The sequence below is a fragment of the Artibeus jamaicensis genome, unplaced genomic scaffold (genome assembly GCF_021234435.1).
Source record: "Artibeus jamaicensis isolate MK-2021 breed Jamaican fruit bat unplaced genomic scaffold, CSHL_Jam_final contig_519, whole genome shotgun sequence".
NCBI classification, from domain to species: domain Eukaryota; kingdom Metazoa; phylum Chordata; class Mammalia; order Chiroptera; family Phyllostomidae; genus Artibeus; species Artibeus jamaicensis.
In genome coordinates, this window is record NW_026521871.1 from 7,959,698 (window position 1) to 7,975,058 (window position 15,361).

The following is a 15,361-nucleotide window of genomic DNA, read 5'->3' on the forward strand; positions in this document are numbered from 1 at the left end:
GTGGGTAGTGGGGGAAGTGACTGAAATCTGGCTGAGAGCCAAGCAAGTAGCATTGTTCCCCCTCTGAATTCTCCCTCACAAACAGCGCCACAATGCAACAATGTGGGTTACCTCATCCTGGCAAACACCTAAGGCTCTGCCCCCCTACTATGTAACAGGTACTCCAAGACAAAAAAATTAAAAAAAATAAAAATAAAAATGGCCTGAATGAGGAACAGATCAAAGCTCCAAAAACAGCACTACGTGATGAAGAGATGGCCAACCTAACAGATGCAGAGTTCAAAACACTAGTGATAGGATGCTCACAGAAATGGTTGAGTATGGTTGCAAAATGGAGAAAAAAGTGAAGGCTATGCAAAGTGAAATAAAGGAAAATGTACAGGGAACCAACAGTGAAGGGAAGGAAATCAATAATTTGAAGCAGAAGAAAGAAATAAGCATTCGGCTGGAACAGAATGAAGAAACAAGAATTCAAAAAAAAATTAGAAGAGGCTTAGGAACCTCCAGGACATCTTTAAAAGTTCCAATACCTGAATCATAGGGGTGCTAGAAAGAGTAGAGGAAGAGCAAGAAATGGAAAACTTATTTGAAAACAAAATGAAAAGAACTTCCCCAATCTGGCAAAGGAAATAGACTTCCAGGAATCCAGGAAGCTCAGAAAGTCCTGAAGAAGTTGGATCCAAGAAAGCACACACCAAGGCACGGAATAATTACATTACCCAAGGTTAAAGATAAGGAGAGAATCTTAGAAGCAGCAAGAGAAAAGGGGACAGTTATCTACAAAGGGGTTCCCATCAGATTGTCAGCTCATTTCTCAAAAGAGACCTTACAGGCAAGAAGGGGCTGGAAAGTATTCTAAGTCATGAAAGCCAAGGATCTACATCCAAGATTGCTCTATCCAGCAAAGCTATCATTTAGAATGGAAGGGCAGATAAAGTGCTTCTCAGATAAGGTCAAGTTAAAGGAGTTCATCATCACCAAGCCCTTATTATATGAAATGTTAAATGGACTTATCTTAAAAAAAAAAACAGAAGATAAAAAACATGTACAGTAAAATGACAGCAAACTCATAATTATTAACAACCATACCTAAAACAAAAACAAACTAAACAAACAACTAGAACAGGAATAGGACCACAGAAATGGAGATTACATGGAGGGTTAGCAAAAGGGAGTAGGAGGAGCAGAGAGGGGGAAAGGGTAACACAGAATAAGTAGCATAGACAGTAGGTAGAAATAGACAGGGGGAGTGTTAGAATAGTATGGGAAATGTAGAAGCTAAAGAACTTTCCATGGACCTGAACTAAAGTGGGGAATGTGGATGGGAGAGGGTGTGCAGGGTAGAGGGGAGTGAAGGAGGAAAATTGGGACAACTGTAATAGCATAGTCAATAAAATGTATTTTTAAAAATTTGCCTCATGATGTTGAACAACAGTGGTGAGAGGACATCCTTGCATTATTCCTGATCTTGGGGAATGTGCTTGGCATTTCACCATTAATCATATTGTTAACTGTAGGTGTTTTGTGGCAGCTACTTTATATTAAATTGAGGTCTCCTCTGATCCTCTTTTTCTGAGTTCTTATCATGGATGGCTGTTGAATTTTGTCAGATGCTTTTCCTGTATCAAGTGATATGATCACGTGATTTTTCTTCTTTTTAAATCATTTTTTATTGTTTTCTATTACAGTTGTCCCTACTTTCCCCCTTTTGCCCTCCTCCACCCAACCCTTCGCCACTCCCAGTCAATTTCCACACTGTTGTCCATGTCTGTGGGTCATTCATACATGTTCTTTGTCTAGTCCCTTCCTCTTCTTTCCACCATTATTTCCACCATCCCCTCTGATCACTTTGTCTGTTCCATGTTTCCATACCTATGGTTGTTTTGTTCATTAGCTTATTTTGTTCATTAGATTCCTTTTATAGGGAGATCAAATGGCATTTTTTTTTTCACCACCTGGCTTATTTCACTTAGCATAATATTCTTAAGATCCATCCATGCTGTCACAAAAGGTAGGAGTTCCTTCTTTCTTTCTGTTGTACAGTATTCCACTGTGTAAATGTACCAGATTTTTGATCCACTCATTTACTGATGGGCACTTAGCGAGTTTCCAGCACTTGACTCTTTATCGTTAATAGTGCTTCTGTGAACATAAGGGTGCATAAGTTCTTTTGAATTGGTGGTTCAGGATTCTTAGGGCATAATTCCAGCAGCAGAATTGCCAAGTCAGAATGCAGTTCTATTTTTAGTTTTTTTGAGGAAATTCTGTGCAGTTTTTGACAAGGGCTGTAGCATCCTGCATTCCCAGCAACAGTGCACTAGGGTTCCCTTTTCTCCACAACCTCGCCAGCACTTGTTTGTTGATTTATTAATGATGGCCATTCTTACCGGTGTGAGGTGAGATCTAACTGTGATATTAATTTGCATCTCTCTGATGGCTAGTGACATTGAGCATCTTTTCATGTGTTATGTGCCTGCCCTCTGTATGTTCTCCTTGGAGAAATGTCTATTCAGGTCCTTTGCCCATTTTTTAATTGGATTGTTTCTTTTCCTGGTGTTGAGTCATATAAGTTCTTTATATACTTTGGAAATTAAAGCCTTGTCCGATGTATCATTGGCCATATGATCAGTTCCCTTTTCATTTTGATGATGGTTTCTTTAGCTGTGATGAAGCCTTTTAGTTTGATGTAGTCCCATTTGTTTATCTTTTCCTTTATTTCCCTTGCTCTAGGAGACCTATTGGCAAAAATACTGCTATGCGGGATACCTGAAATTTTCCTCCTTGTTTTCCTCTAGGACTTTCATGGTGTCACGACTTATAAGTCTTTTATCCATGGGTTTATTCTGATGATTTTCTTCTTTAGTCTGTTAATATGGTAGACTGTGTTGACTGAGTTTCTAATGGCATGCCAGCCTTGAACTCCTTGAATAAACTCCAACTCGAACACAATGAATAATTTTTATGTATTGCGAAATTCTATTTGCTAACTTTTTTTGCCTAATATTTTGTTAATAACTTTTACATCATTATTCACGAGGGATATGGGTCTGTAGTTTTCTTGTTTGGCATTGTCTTTGTCCGGTTACAACAATATTAGCTTCATAAAATGAATTGGGAGGTGTTCCCTTTTCGTATTTTCTGGAAGAGGTCTGCGTAGAATTGGTGTTAATTCTTCCTCCAGTGAAATCATCTGAGCCTGCAGATTTCTTTTCTAAGAGCTTTTAAATTACAGATCTGATTTATTTAATGGTTATAGAACCACTCAGGTTATTTACTTCATCTGGACTGAGTTTTGGCGGTTTGTGGTTTTTGAGGGAAGTCTATTATAATTATTATGTGTTTGCTCACCATGTTCATTCTTCCTGTTATTCCAAGATCCCTTCTTTTATTGTTTCCTTTCTGTCCAAAGACTTCCCTTTCACCATCCTTTTAGGGTAGATATGCTCGGTGACAAATTCTTTTAGTTTTTCTTTTTCTAAGAATGTCTTGATTACCTCTTCATTTCTAAAAAACATTAGCCCTGGATGTAGGATTCTGGGTTGATATCTCTTTTCTTTCAGCGTATAAAAAATGTTGTGCCACTTCCTTTGATAAGAATTCTGCCATTCTATCTTTCCCTGGTAGGTAAAGTGCCATTTTTCTTGTTGCTTTCAAGCCTTTACTGATTAGTTTCTTGAAGTTTGTCTAAGACGTGGCTTGGTGTAGACTTCTTTTTCCTGGGTGTTCATCTTGTCTGGGTTTAGCTCAATGTCTTCAGTCTGTATATTGCCAAAATCTGGGAAGTTTTCAGCCATTATTTCTTTGAGCATTTTTTTTAGCCCTACCCTCTTTTTACTCTGCTTTTTGGGTTTCCTAGGACATGAATGTTAGGTATTTGGTTATCGTCCCCGAGGGTGTGTTCATTTTTTTCAGTCTAATTTCTCTGCCATTCAGATTGGGTCATTTTTATTGTTCTCATTTCCAGCTCAATGATTTTTTTCTCTGTCTTTCCTTTCTGCTATTGAGCTCATCCACTGAATTAATTTTAGTTATTGTATTTTTCAGTTCTAAAACTCCATTTGGTTCTTCTCTATATGTTCTACTTCTTTGCTGAGATTTTTCAATTTTTTCATTTGTTTCAAGTGTATTTGTAATTGTTTGTTGAAGTCTTCTTTTATAACAGCTGCTTTAAAACCTTTATCAAATCATTCATTCTCACATCTCAATGACTTCAGTGTTGGCATCAATTAATTGTCTCTTCATTCAGGTGAAGATTTTACTAGTTCTTGGCATGAGAAGTGATTTTTGTTATCAAATCCTGGATATTCTGAGTATTATGTTATGAGATTCTGGGTCTCATCTATACTTTCTGTTTTCCCTGCCTTTGTATAACAGCACTTCAGCAGGGGAAGGGAGGGCACAGGCCTAGTTACTGCCGTGCGGGAAGAAGTTCAGCTTCCCCATTCCACCTCCAAGATACTCAGACTGAGGGGGACTCCTCATTACTGGTGGGTGGAGGTGGGAGTCCCCCTCACTTTGAGTATCTTTTATTAAGCCTCCCTCACCAGTGGCCGGAAGGGGTAGGAATGGCTCATCACTATCTAAATGGCCTCTAATGACATCACTGGGGTGGCTTCCTTATCTGGGGTGACAGTCCAGACTCCCCATCTAGCCTTTGATAGTGTACATGGGAGTGGGGACCAAGTATTTGCTGTAGAGTATGGCAATGACTGTCTGAAGTGTTCTCCTCCTAGGCTGCCCTTTCCTGATGTTTGAGCCAAAAAGAACAGGCTTTTGTTGGGGCTTTTTGTGTTTGTGCCCAGTGGCATTTCCAGCTTTTCAGCTTCTTCAGTTCCAAGTCTGGGATATATGAAGCAAAAGAAAAATCAAGGAACTCATTATTGCGCCAGTCCTTGGATGCCCAGGTCCCTAGCTGGTTTGCCTTATTCTCTTTCTGAGTCTTCTTATGTTTTCTTCTGTATAAAATACTCAGGAATTCTAGATGTACTTAGTGGGAAGAACTGGAAAAAGTACTTCAACTCAATCTTCCCAGAAGCAAAAGGTCTATTATTTCTTTTTAAGTTTTCTGTTATGGAGAATTCCAAACCTACACATACACTGAGAACTGTACAATGAATCCCCGTGCATCTATCAGCTACTTTCAACTACTAACTTTCTGCCAATCTTGCTTCACATCTGCACTCTCTTCCTGTGTTATTCTGACACACATCCTTGTCCTCATCTAGGAGGTCTCTCCAGGAAAAGTCCTGCCATTGTTAATATAATGAGAACAGTTTGCACAACATCAATATAACCTAGCAGCCAAGGAGAGAGGACTGGAATGTATGCATGCATGAAGAATGATGACTTCACTGAACTAGTCAGTGGGGGCAGCAGACACCATTGAGTGAGTATGTGTACTGTATGACCATCACATTCAAAATGACTGAGCAAGCAGATAATGAGTCTGCAATAAATTTTGCATTAAACTTAAACATTCCTCCATGGAAACTATTTGGATGATTCAGAAGGCCACTATGGGCTACTGGTGATTGGTAGCATTATCACGCAACATGCCCCCATCATGTCTCACGTGGAGTTTTTTGGCAAAACATTAAATCAGCCAGGTGACTCAGCCCCACTACAGCCCAGATTTGGCACCCTACAATTTCTGGCTTTTCCCAAAACTAACATCACTTTTGAATGGGAAGAGATTTCAGACTGTCGATGAAATTCAGGAAAATGTGATGGGGCATCTGATGGAGATTGGGAGAACTGTGTGAGGTCCCAAGGTGCCTACTTTGAAGGGGACCAAGGTGTCACTGTCCTATGTACAATGTTTCTTGTATCTTGTACCCTCTTCAATAAATGTCTCTATTTTCATAGTACATGGCTGGATACTTTTTAGATAGTCCTCATCTTTCACCCATAAGCCTTCACTATGTACCTCTAAAAGATATTTTTAGAATATACACATCAAAAAATATCCCATCAAAAAATTAATAAGAAAGCTTTAATATGGCTAAATATTCAGTCAGCATTCAAATTTCTAATTATCTTATAAATATCATTAATATCTTTTAACAGTCAGTTGAAATAGAATCCACATAAGGTTCATATATTATATTTGGTTGCTAAGTCTCCTAAGCCACATTAAATCTCTACGTTTCTCTCTCTTCTTTTCCTGGTCGTCAGTCTATTAAAAATACTAGGTCATTTGTTACTACACTCTGGATTCATATTAGTTTTCCAATAAATAATTTAGTTTAAGAAAGCTGTTGACAGATTATTATTATATAATAAGATAATATTCACACGCTGATAGATAAGAAATCCAAATGGAAGGAAACACATAGTTGGAATTCATTTCCAACCATAAACAGAACAGAACAGAACACAACGAAAAGGCTGCAAAGGAATACCTCAGAATGAAGGAATAGGTGGGGCTGGCAGCAGGGAAGTAAGCGTTGGGTTTTTATTTTCTTCATTTTTCTTTTGCTTCAAATTTACAGAGTGATCACATCATTTAACAAGAAGTTGAAACATGCACTTAATACATTAAAAAATACCCATTCCACCTGACTCCAACAGCCCAAGAGAAACAACTAACTCTAGCTTACCCAAGACTCTGGCTAACCAGGGTTGGCTAGGAGGCCAAGCCACACCCCACACTCTGTAAATTCCCTGGGAACCACTCGCACTGAGCAGACAACTGTTCTCCATGGTTACTCAGAACCAAGAGGGTTTAAGTCTCGCTGTGCAGAGAATTCTTCACACTGAACATGGGTTTCTGTTTAATTCACAGATGTATGCTTTCAGCCTGCCCAAACCCAGGAGGAAGCCCACCACAAAAACCTGTTTGTGGCTACCAGTTTACCTCAGCCCTGCTCTCTCCCCTCCAGCCCACTGGACTAAGCGAGTCAGGGCTCAATGAACAGATAACCAGCAAGGGGTAAACAGCTGGTAACTAACCGCAACCTAGTAAACATCCAGGAGAGAATACGAAACAAACCCATCAACCTTTCAGAAACTAGAAGCTGAAACCCTCTCTATTCCTTGGTTCAGGTGGCAGAAAGGAAGCTATGTGGCCACACAGGAAAGACTGTAAACTGTCACTGCCCATGGTCTCACCACGGGACAAGCATGTCCCAAGGTGAGACTCCCCCTGCCACCCACTGGGCCTCATGCGTGACCCTGTTGCCTAAAATGACCATATTTTGTTTTCCTACTTAAAAAGAAAAATTAGTTAAACATAGAATTACCATGTGATTCAGCAATTATACCTCTAGGCATTTACCCAAAAAACTGGGAACAGCAACAGAACATACTTGGTACACCCATGTTCACAGCGCATTATTCACAGTAACTAAAAGGTGGAAACATCCCAAATGTCCACTGACAGAAAGCAGAAAAATAAAATGTAATATATACAAACTGAGTGCTATCCAGCTTTAAAAAGCAATGAAATTCTGACACATGCAAGAACATAAGTAAACCTTAAAAACATGGTAAGGAAGCCAGACACAAAGGGACAAATACCACATATTTATATGAGGTACCTAGAACAGGTAAATTCAGAGACAAAAATGTAGACTAGTAGTTGCCAAGGGCTGAGGGGAGGGGGGAATGGAGAATTATTATTTAACGTGTACTGAGTGTCAGTTTGAAAGAGCAAAAGTTCTGGAGGTGAATATGGTGATGGCTACACAACCCAATGAATGTACTTAATGCCACTGAATGGTATACTTAAAAATGGTTAGATCAGTCCCAGCTGGTGTGGCTCAGTGGACTGAGTACTGACCTTCGAAGTAAAAGGTCCCCAGTTAGATTCCCAATCAGGGCACATGCCTGGGTTGCAGGCCAGTCCCCAGTAGGGGTGTGTGAGAAGCAACCATACACTGATGTTTCTCTTCTTCTCTTTCTCCCTCCCTTCCCCTCTCTCTAAAGGTATATAAATAAAATCTTTTTAAAACAATGGCTAGTTAGTGAATGTTATGTATATATTACCACAAAAATGCAAAGAATACATATATATGCATATACACATATATGTATGTATGTACACACACATTTATATATATAAATATATATCCACACATTTTTAAAAGGTGTTTTGCTCCCCAGCTACATAACGCAGAAAAAAGAAATAAAAAACCATTTCACATTAACAATGAGGAAACTGGACAGCTAGTGATAAGATTATTGCAAACAAGCATTTTATGCCTTGATTATATTCAATCCATTTAACCAGCTTTGTTGACAACAGATTTACTTGGCTGTTTGAGTTTTGTTGCCACTTAGAAAGCACAACCTTTAAAATCAAAGATTCCCATTCTAGCCACCATCTTTGGTACAACTCTCAGAGCAAGCATGGATGCGCCGACCTTGGAGTGACTGCACACGGACGGAGACCTTCCAACAATGTCCTAGTCCCTACGTAACACGAACGATTGCACACACCCCACCTCACTGCCAAAGGGACCCCAACACATGTGGGTTTCTCCCAGAGTAATCAGACTGTCTTCTAATCTAAATCATGCTGAAAAGACAGGTGGGAAGGGCACCGAGAACAACACAGGGTCAGCACCACTGCCCTGGCTGTGGGTCATCTTTAGACTAAGCTCACTCCAAATACAGCCGTGCCGGCTTCAAAGGAAATGAGTGTATGAGGCATCCTGCAAGAAGAGTGCTCTGGACTCTTCAGGAAGTCAAGGTCATTAAAAAAAAAAAAGTTGGGAAAAATTATTCTAGATTAAAAGAGTCTAAAGACAAATAAATGTAGCACGGTGAATCATAATCAGATCTTGGCTTGTAAAATTAAAAAAAAAGATGGAAGAATTTTAGGGCCAATTTGAAAACAAAACTGGATATTAGTTGATATGAAATTCTTGTAAATTTGTCTTAAGTGTGATGATGAACACTGTGGTTACTGAGAGGGTGCTCTGCTGATGCACTGCTGATGTATTCAAGCGTGAAATGTCACCATGCCTGAAATTTATTTTCAAAAAATTCCAAGAACCACACACACATGTATGTACACACAGGCAACACACAAAGTGCAGGAGGAATGACTACATTAGGAGGGTAAGAACTGTAGATTCTAGGAGAGAATATACAAGTTATTTTGTTTGTTCAGATATTTTCCCAATGGTCATTATGAAGATTAAGAAATACGATGCACTCCTACAGAAAATGGAATAAGTTATATCTCGCTGTGCTGATCTTTATCAACAATCGTGCTGGGCAAAAATATAATTGTTCTCCTTTTTAAAAATTAGTGTGCTTTATAACTACATATGGGGCCAGATGGGTACTTGAAATATCAGGGGACCACCCTGTCAAGTACCTGATATGTCTAACCACTATGATGTACACCTGAAACCAATGCACAGTACTACTTAGTGTGAACAGAAACTGAATACAAACTAACTCACACAAAAAACTACTGTGCTTAAAAGTCAGGTGCCAACCAGAACACCTGATGTCTCAAAACGCCTCCAACCCAACATAAAGCTCTGAGCAGAACACTCCCAGTGGCTGCATAAACAGGATGTCTCAGCAAGGAAGTGTCTGCCAGGGGTTATCATTAGCTCCCACCCCATCTGGAAACCTGAGCAGCTTTAGCACAACCAAAGGAAAAATGAATCATCAGCCAGAAGACCCAGGATCCTGTCTGCCACCCTCCCACCCCCAGGGGACCACGCCTCTGATTCCTGCTCTGAAAAATGGGAACAGTCCTTTCTTCACCCCAGGGTCAGTGCACCGAAATCACTAAGCGACAGACTGTCGCATTAAATCAGCAGTGTTTCTCAAAGCCTAGATTCACAAGGCAGAAAAAGATGGTCATAAACAAAAGGACCTTAAGGTTAAAAAACAAAAAACAAACAACCCATGCTGACAAAGGAAGTGTCCAGCGTTTTCCAGGATTTAGCCTGCACATTCTTGATTATAAGAACCCTCCTCCCAAAGCCAATTACACTCTATGAGACCAGAGGACAATCTTTGAATCCAACACCACCAGTGCTTACCTTTGCCATAGGCCCTGGCTTTCTTGGGGTTGAGTTTGGGTTTAAGAGGAGCCCCTGGCTTGAGCTTGGCTTTGGGGAACTGGGACAGGTAAGTCATCACCGAGTGCTCATCCACGTCTGGGTGAATAATTTCTTCGGGAGTGATGACCTAGAAAAACGACACAGTAAGTGAACGCCAGAACACATCACTTTCCAATTGTTACTGAAGTTTTTGCAAAAGCCTCATAAACACTACAAATAATAAAAAATTGAGTCCATTTCTCGACTAAGTGAAATTACATTAAGGTGACATGCCAAGATCAGTGTTTTGTAGCCTTTTAGAAGTGTCACCATTCCCTCTGGAAGCTGAGAACCCTCTCCAGAGGGTGCTAGATGTCATTTCCAGAGGTATATGCTCCCCCTCCACGCCCGAACATAACCCACTCACTCCCCTGATCAAACTTCCCAAGGGGGATAAGCTGAGTCATGTGAAGAGGATGAAGAAAAAACTACATGTGAGATTAGAGCATGTTACCAAAAAAAAAAACACATGAACTGGCCTTTTTCCTTTGCTCATCTATCCACTGTCTGCATCTCTGCTAACTCAGCTACTAACAAAAAAATTAAAATAAAAACAACAAACGAGAAGACGATACAGTGACGTATCTAATGTGAGGTCTTCCAGACTGAGCCTTTGAGGCCTCTCACGATTCATAGGCCCTCACCTCCCACGCGATGGTGTTCGGAGGGGGGGCCTTGGGATGTGAGCAGGCACAGGGGAGGGTGTGGGGATGGAGCCCCCAGGACAGAATTAGTGTCCTTAAGAGAGGTAAGAAAGCCTAGACGGTACATTTGCCTACCTACCCTTCTCTCTCTAACACCAGGAAGAGGGCCCTCACCAAAACCCCAATCTGCTCGCACCTTGGTCTTGAACTTCCAGCTCCCAGAATTGAGAAGTCAATATCTATTGTTTAAGCCACCCAATCTACGGTATTTGTTTTGGCAGCTGTAGCTAAGACAGGTCTCTATGTAAGGAGCCATTAAAGACACGGGGAGGTAATAAATTTCTACAGATATTCATCTTAGTAGCAAGAATATTAGTCAAGTTATTTATAACCCACGCTAAACAGGCTGCCTCACTGAAGGCTTCAGTTCTATCGCCTGACCCAGCCCTAAACAGCGCAATAAATCCTCCTGCCCCAACAAGAGGTAAGCCACTGAAAGGAACACGAGACTCTGTCTCATGACCCAGGTTAACCAATTGTAGGTGAACGACATATGTATCCAGCTTCCCTCATCCCATGGTAACACACACACACGCCCGACAACCCGTTCTGATGATTAGCCTGCAGCAACAAAACAGCTATTTGGGTTTTTACACTCTATCCCATAACTATGGAGAAGTACGGTGATCTGGCATTCCTTCTAGGCAGTTTCTTCACCAACTTTACAGTGCCAAGATCACATGAACGTCAGAAGGAGGTGGTTTTAGCTTTAAGAGATGAAAAACATACCACACCACTTCCTGAGGATGGAAAAGCCAAGAAATGGGCCACGAAGCCAAAGCCAAACCAAAGAAACACAGGCAAGTTTTCCTACCTGCCAAGGGATCCTGTTACACAGTGCACTGAACACCAACTTAGACCTTAATGGGGCCTGCGGCGAGGTCACCCATCCCACGCACTGGCTACCCACAAGTTTTCTGGACTAGGGCTTTGAATGTGGGAATCACAGTGGCCAACTGTCTGGGGAAGCTTTTTAGACTCCTTGTAAGGGCTACTAGAAATGGTATCTAACGCTTATCATGATTTCCAAGTTCTCTTGTAATATTTCTGTGATAGGATTATGGTCAATACAAATTCTTCCCCCGTTTTCATTAATTGTAGGTTATCCTGATGTAGATTTTGTTTAGAAGTTTAACTGTGGGCCAGAGGGACCACATACCAAACCCGACAAGCTCAGGGAAGGCTTATGTGGTCACCACATAGGATGGTCTGAAGTTAAAAATATAAACAAACACACAAAAAACCACAACATTCTAACTAAAAGCAAATCAAGGTGAGCAGTCATTGCCCTGGGCTAGAATCTTCCCTGACAAACGTCAATCTTTACCTTAACTGAACCTGTCCATTGTCTTTTTGTATCTGTGATAACACATTTTTTTAAATGTCAAGGTAACTTCCCTTTTTCCAAACCGGTGGGGCACAACCATTGCACCAGAGCGAGACCACAACCCCCCTCAGTGCTGTCCTTCCGGGGTTCATTGTTGACCATAAAACTACCCTGCGCCCATCTTTGTAAAGAAGTGTGTGTCCACCATTTCACCTTTTCATCCAAGGTTCCCCCTTCTGCTTTCTCCCAACCCCCTACTCTATCACCAGTGGGCTTTATGTAACCCTCTATGCCTCCTCTTTGATTATAATGTAAAAAATAAGGTGCAAAACTGCCATTTTCAGAGCATTTCCTCAATTCATTGAGGTGCCGCTTCCAGGACATTGTCATCAGTTGGCTCAAACTAACTCACAAAATCCTCTAGGGTTTGAATGTTTCTAACATTGACATAAGTCTTGTGATTTTTTTCCTAAGATATTATCGTTCAAAAATTTTTAATAAGTTAAAAAGTGGTTAAATACTAGTAACTTCTTATGGCCCTATCTAATCATTAGGATCCTCATTTGCAGTTCGGTGTTCAAAATTAGCCTTTCAAATTTTTAAAGAAGAAATACTAGAAAATTTGCCACATGTGACCAAGAGTAAAGATTTTGGGGTGATGTATAAGCAACTAAGTCAACGAGAACCTATTATTATGAGTGACCTCAGTAAGGTGGGACACGCCCCTTAGAAGGCTAATGCGAGGGGGTCAGATGGCCTGCCCGACCCAGAGGCACCCACACCGCTGCAGAGCAAGCTGGAGGGTGGAAACAGCCCTGTGGGACAGGCAGGCTGGATGAGCACCTGTGGGACTCCCAGCCAGTCATCTGCCTGCTGCATGGCTTCTCGTGCATTGTCCACAGGCTTCCTTGGGTCCCAGGATTCCCAGTCTGGGCACAGACCTGTTAACAAAACGCAAAAGATACTGTTAGCATTAACCAACTAAAGAGATTTTTGGAACTTATGGTAGTGCAAAAGCAGTCCATATTCAATAGACACCGTACTCAGTTTTGAATTTTGATCTTATCCCAGGTTAGTGATATATAGTACAGTATCCTTGTGATGGCTGGACAGTGGCAGCGAGACAATTTTGCCCAACCGTAGGGTAAGTGCTCTGAACACATTTAAAGCATAATAGGTTAGTATATTAAATGCATTTTTGAGTTACAATATTTTCAACTTACAATGGGTTTGTCCAGACATAACCCTATACGAAATCAATGAACATCTGTATATATTTTACGGAAAAAAAGTACCACGGATGTGAGCACGCAGAGGTGGAACTACTCTGTCTTAGCTGAGATGTCTCCTTCAGGATGTTATCTTTTTGCATTAAAATGGGGGTTAGCCACTCCTTACTGGTGTGAAGTAAACAAATGAATGGACAAAGCCTGTAAAACCATTTGTGCCTCGTGCCTTTTTGCAGGAGGGATTTTTTGACCTTTCATACTTACACTTTTGTACCCTGGTCACCAAATGTGTAGGATTGACATCAGCTGGATATTCTACAATTTAACTCAGTTCTGACACTATCTACCCGGAGACAGCATCAGATCCCAAAAGTTAAGAGCTCAGTTTTACAAGACTGCACCCCTCCCTCCACTTCAGACACTGATCATAAGCCCAGGTTGACACCTGGGCTTCTGACTGACCAGGTACAAACCCACAACTCCTTCCTCAGGTTTAATCATTTACTGGAGTGGCTTGCAGAACTCAGGAAAAGAGTTTACTTTTACTAGATTCCCAGTTTATTACAGAAGGATACAACTCAGGAACAGTAAGGTAGAAGAGATGCACAGGACAAGGTTCCAGGAGACAGGGTGAGGAGCTCCCATGCTCTCTCTTGAAGGCACCACGCCCTCAGGACCTCCGTGGAGTCACCAATCTGGAAATTCCCTAAATGCCACAGCTCAGGGATTTTTGTGGAAAATTGATTACACAAGCAGGACTCATTAAACTGCTGGCCAGTAGAGATTACCTCAACCCTAGAACTGAAAGTCCCAATCCTCCAATTGGTAGCTTCTCCTCTCAGCTAGCTCCACCCTCATTAACAGAAGCTCAGGTGTGGCTGGAAGACACCACTTGTCATGGCTCTTGTCACTTAGGAAATTCCAAGAGTGTTAGGAGTTTAGTGCCAGGAAAGAGGACAAAGAAAGAAAATACAGTTCTATTTTAAGTCTCAATATTGGTGCACAGAGATCTGATCAGATCACGAGGAAGGATTAGGGAAGAGGTTGCTCGAGGCACGGATAGAAAGTTTAGGACAGGACTGGCTGAGAAGCCGAACACCTCTGGAACTAGAGCCAGATTTAAACCAGGGGCGTCACACTCTTTCACCAGGGGCTCTTTCAGCCTCTTGGTTGCCTTCAAAGGGCTGAAGTAATTTTAGGACGGTATAAATGTAACTACTTTTTAACCATTAAGAAATTGAAATGACATTGGGCCCTTTGAAGGCAACCCCAAGGCTGATGTGGCCCCCGGTGAAAAGGAAGGAGTGTGATACCCATGATTTAAATGTAAAGAAGGCAGAGAGGGGCTCTCTTTCTCTTCCTTGAGGATGCCTGATTGTCATTCTGTAGCTGCTTACATTTCTCAAAGGACAGCATTTTTTAAATATATTTTATTGATTATGCCATTACAGTTGTGCCATTTCCCCCCTTCATTCCCCTCCACCCTGGATATCCCCTCCCCCACCATTCCCCCCCTTTAGTTTATGTCCATGTGTCACAAGTTCTTTAGACTTCCGGCCAAGATGGAGGCACAGGTGGAAACACTGTGCCTCCTCACACAACCAAAGGACGGTATTTTAAATGGAAGAAGGAACTCCCGGTGCAGCCTAAAACTGGTCTGGCCAGGCAGAGAGTGGCAGGGTTATTCTTCTTTGGGTGTTCTAGAGGGGAAGGACTCTGAGACAGAAGCCTGCCATTCTTCCATAATTATGTAGCTTTTGTATCTTATGTTGTCTTAGTTTTTAAACTAACCTTACAGAAATGAGGTAATTAAAAACTAACAGGGGGGCCCTAGTTGGTGTGGCTCAGTGGATTGAGTACTAGCCTGCAAACCAAAGGGTCACTGGTTCAATTCCCAGTCAAAGTACACGTCTGGGTTGCGGGCCAGGTACGCAGTGAGGGAAAGGGAGAGGCAATCAATTGATGCCTCTCTTGTACATCAATGTTGCTCTTCCTCTCTTTCTCCTTTCATTCCCCTCTATCTAAAAATAAATA

The 15,361-nt window shown here is 41.4% G+C and overlaps 1 protein-coding gene across 5 annotated transcripts in view; it reads right to left on the minus strand.

The window, feature by feature from the left end:
• Positions 1–15,361, minus strand: part of FLNB (filamin B) — a 137,518-nt gene that overhangs the window by 68,235 nt on the left and 53,922 nt on the right. For all 5 annotated transcript variants that reach the window (XM_037137388.2, XM_037137387.2, XM_037137386.2 and 2 more), the window contains exons 3-4: positions 12,942–13,039; positions 10,008–10,155 (exon numbers count right to left, since the gene is read on the minus strand). In XM_037137388.2, coding sequence (XP_036993283.2) covers positions 10,008–10,155; positions 12,942–13,039 — 246 coding nt within the window. The remainder of the gene's footprint in view (positions 1–10,007; positions 10,156–12,941; positions 13,040–15,361) is intronic.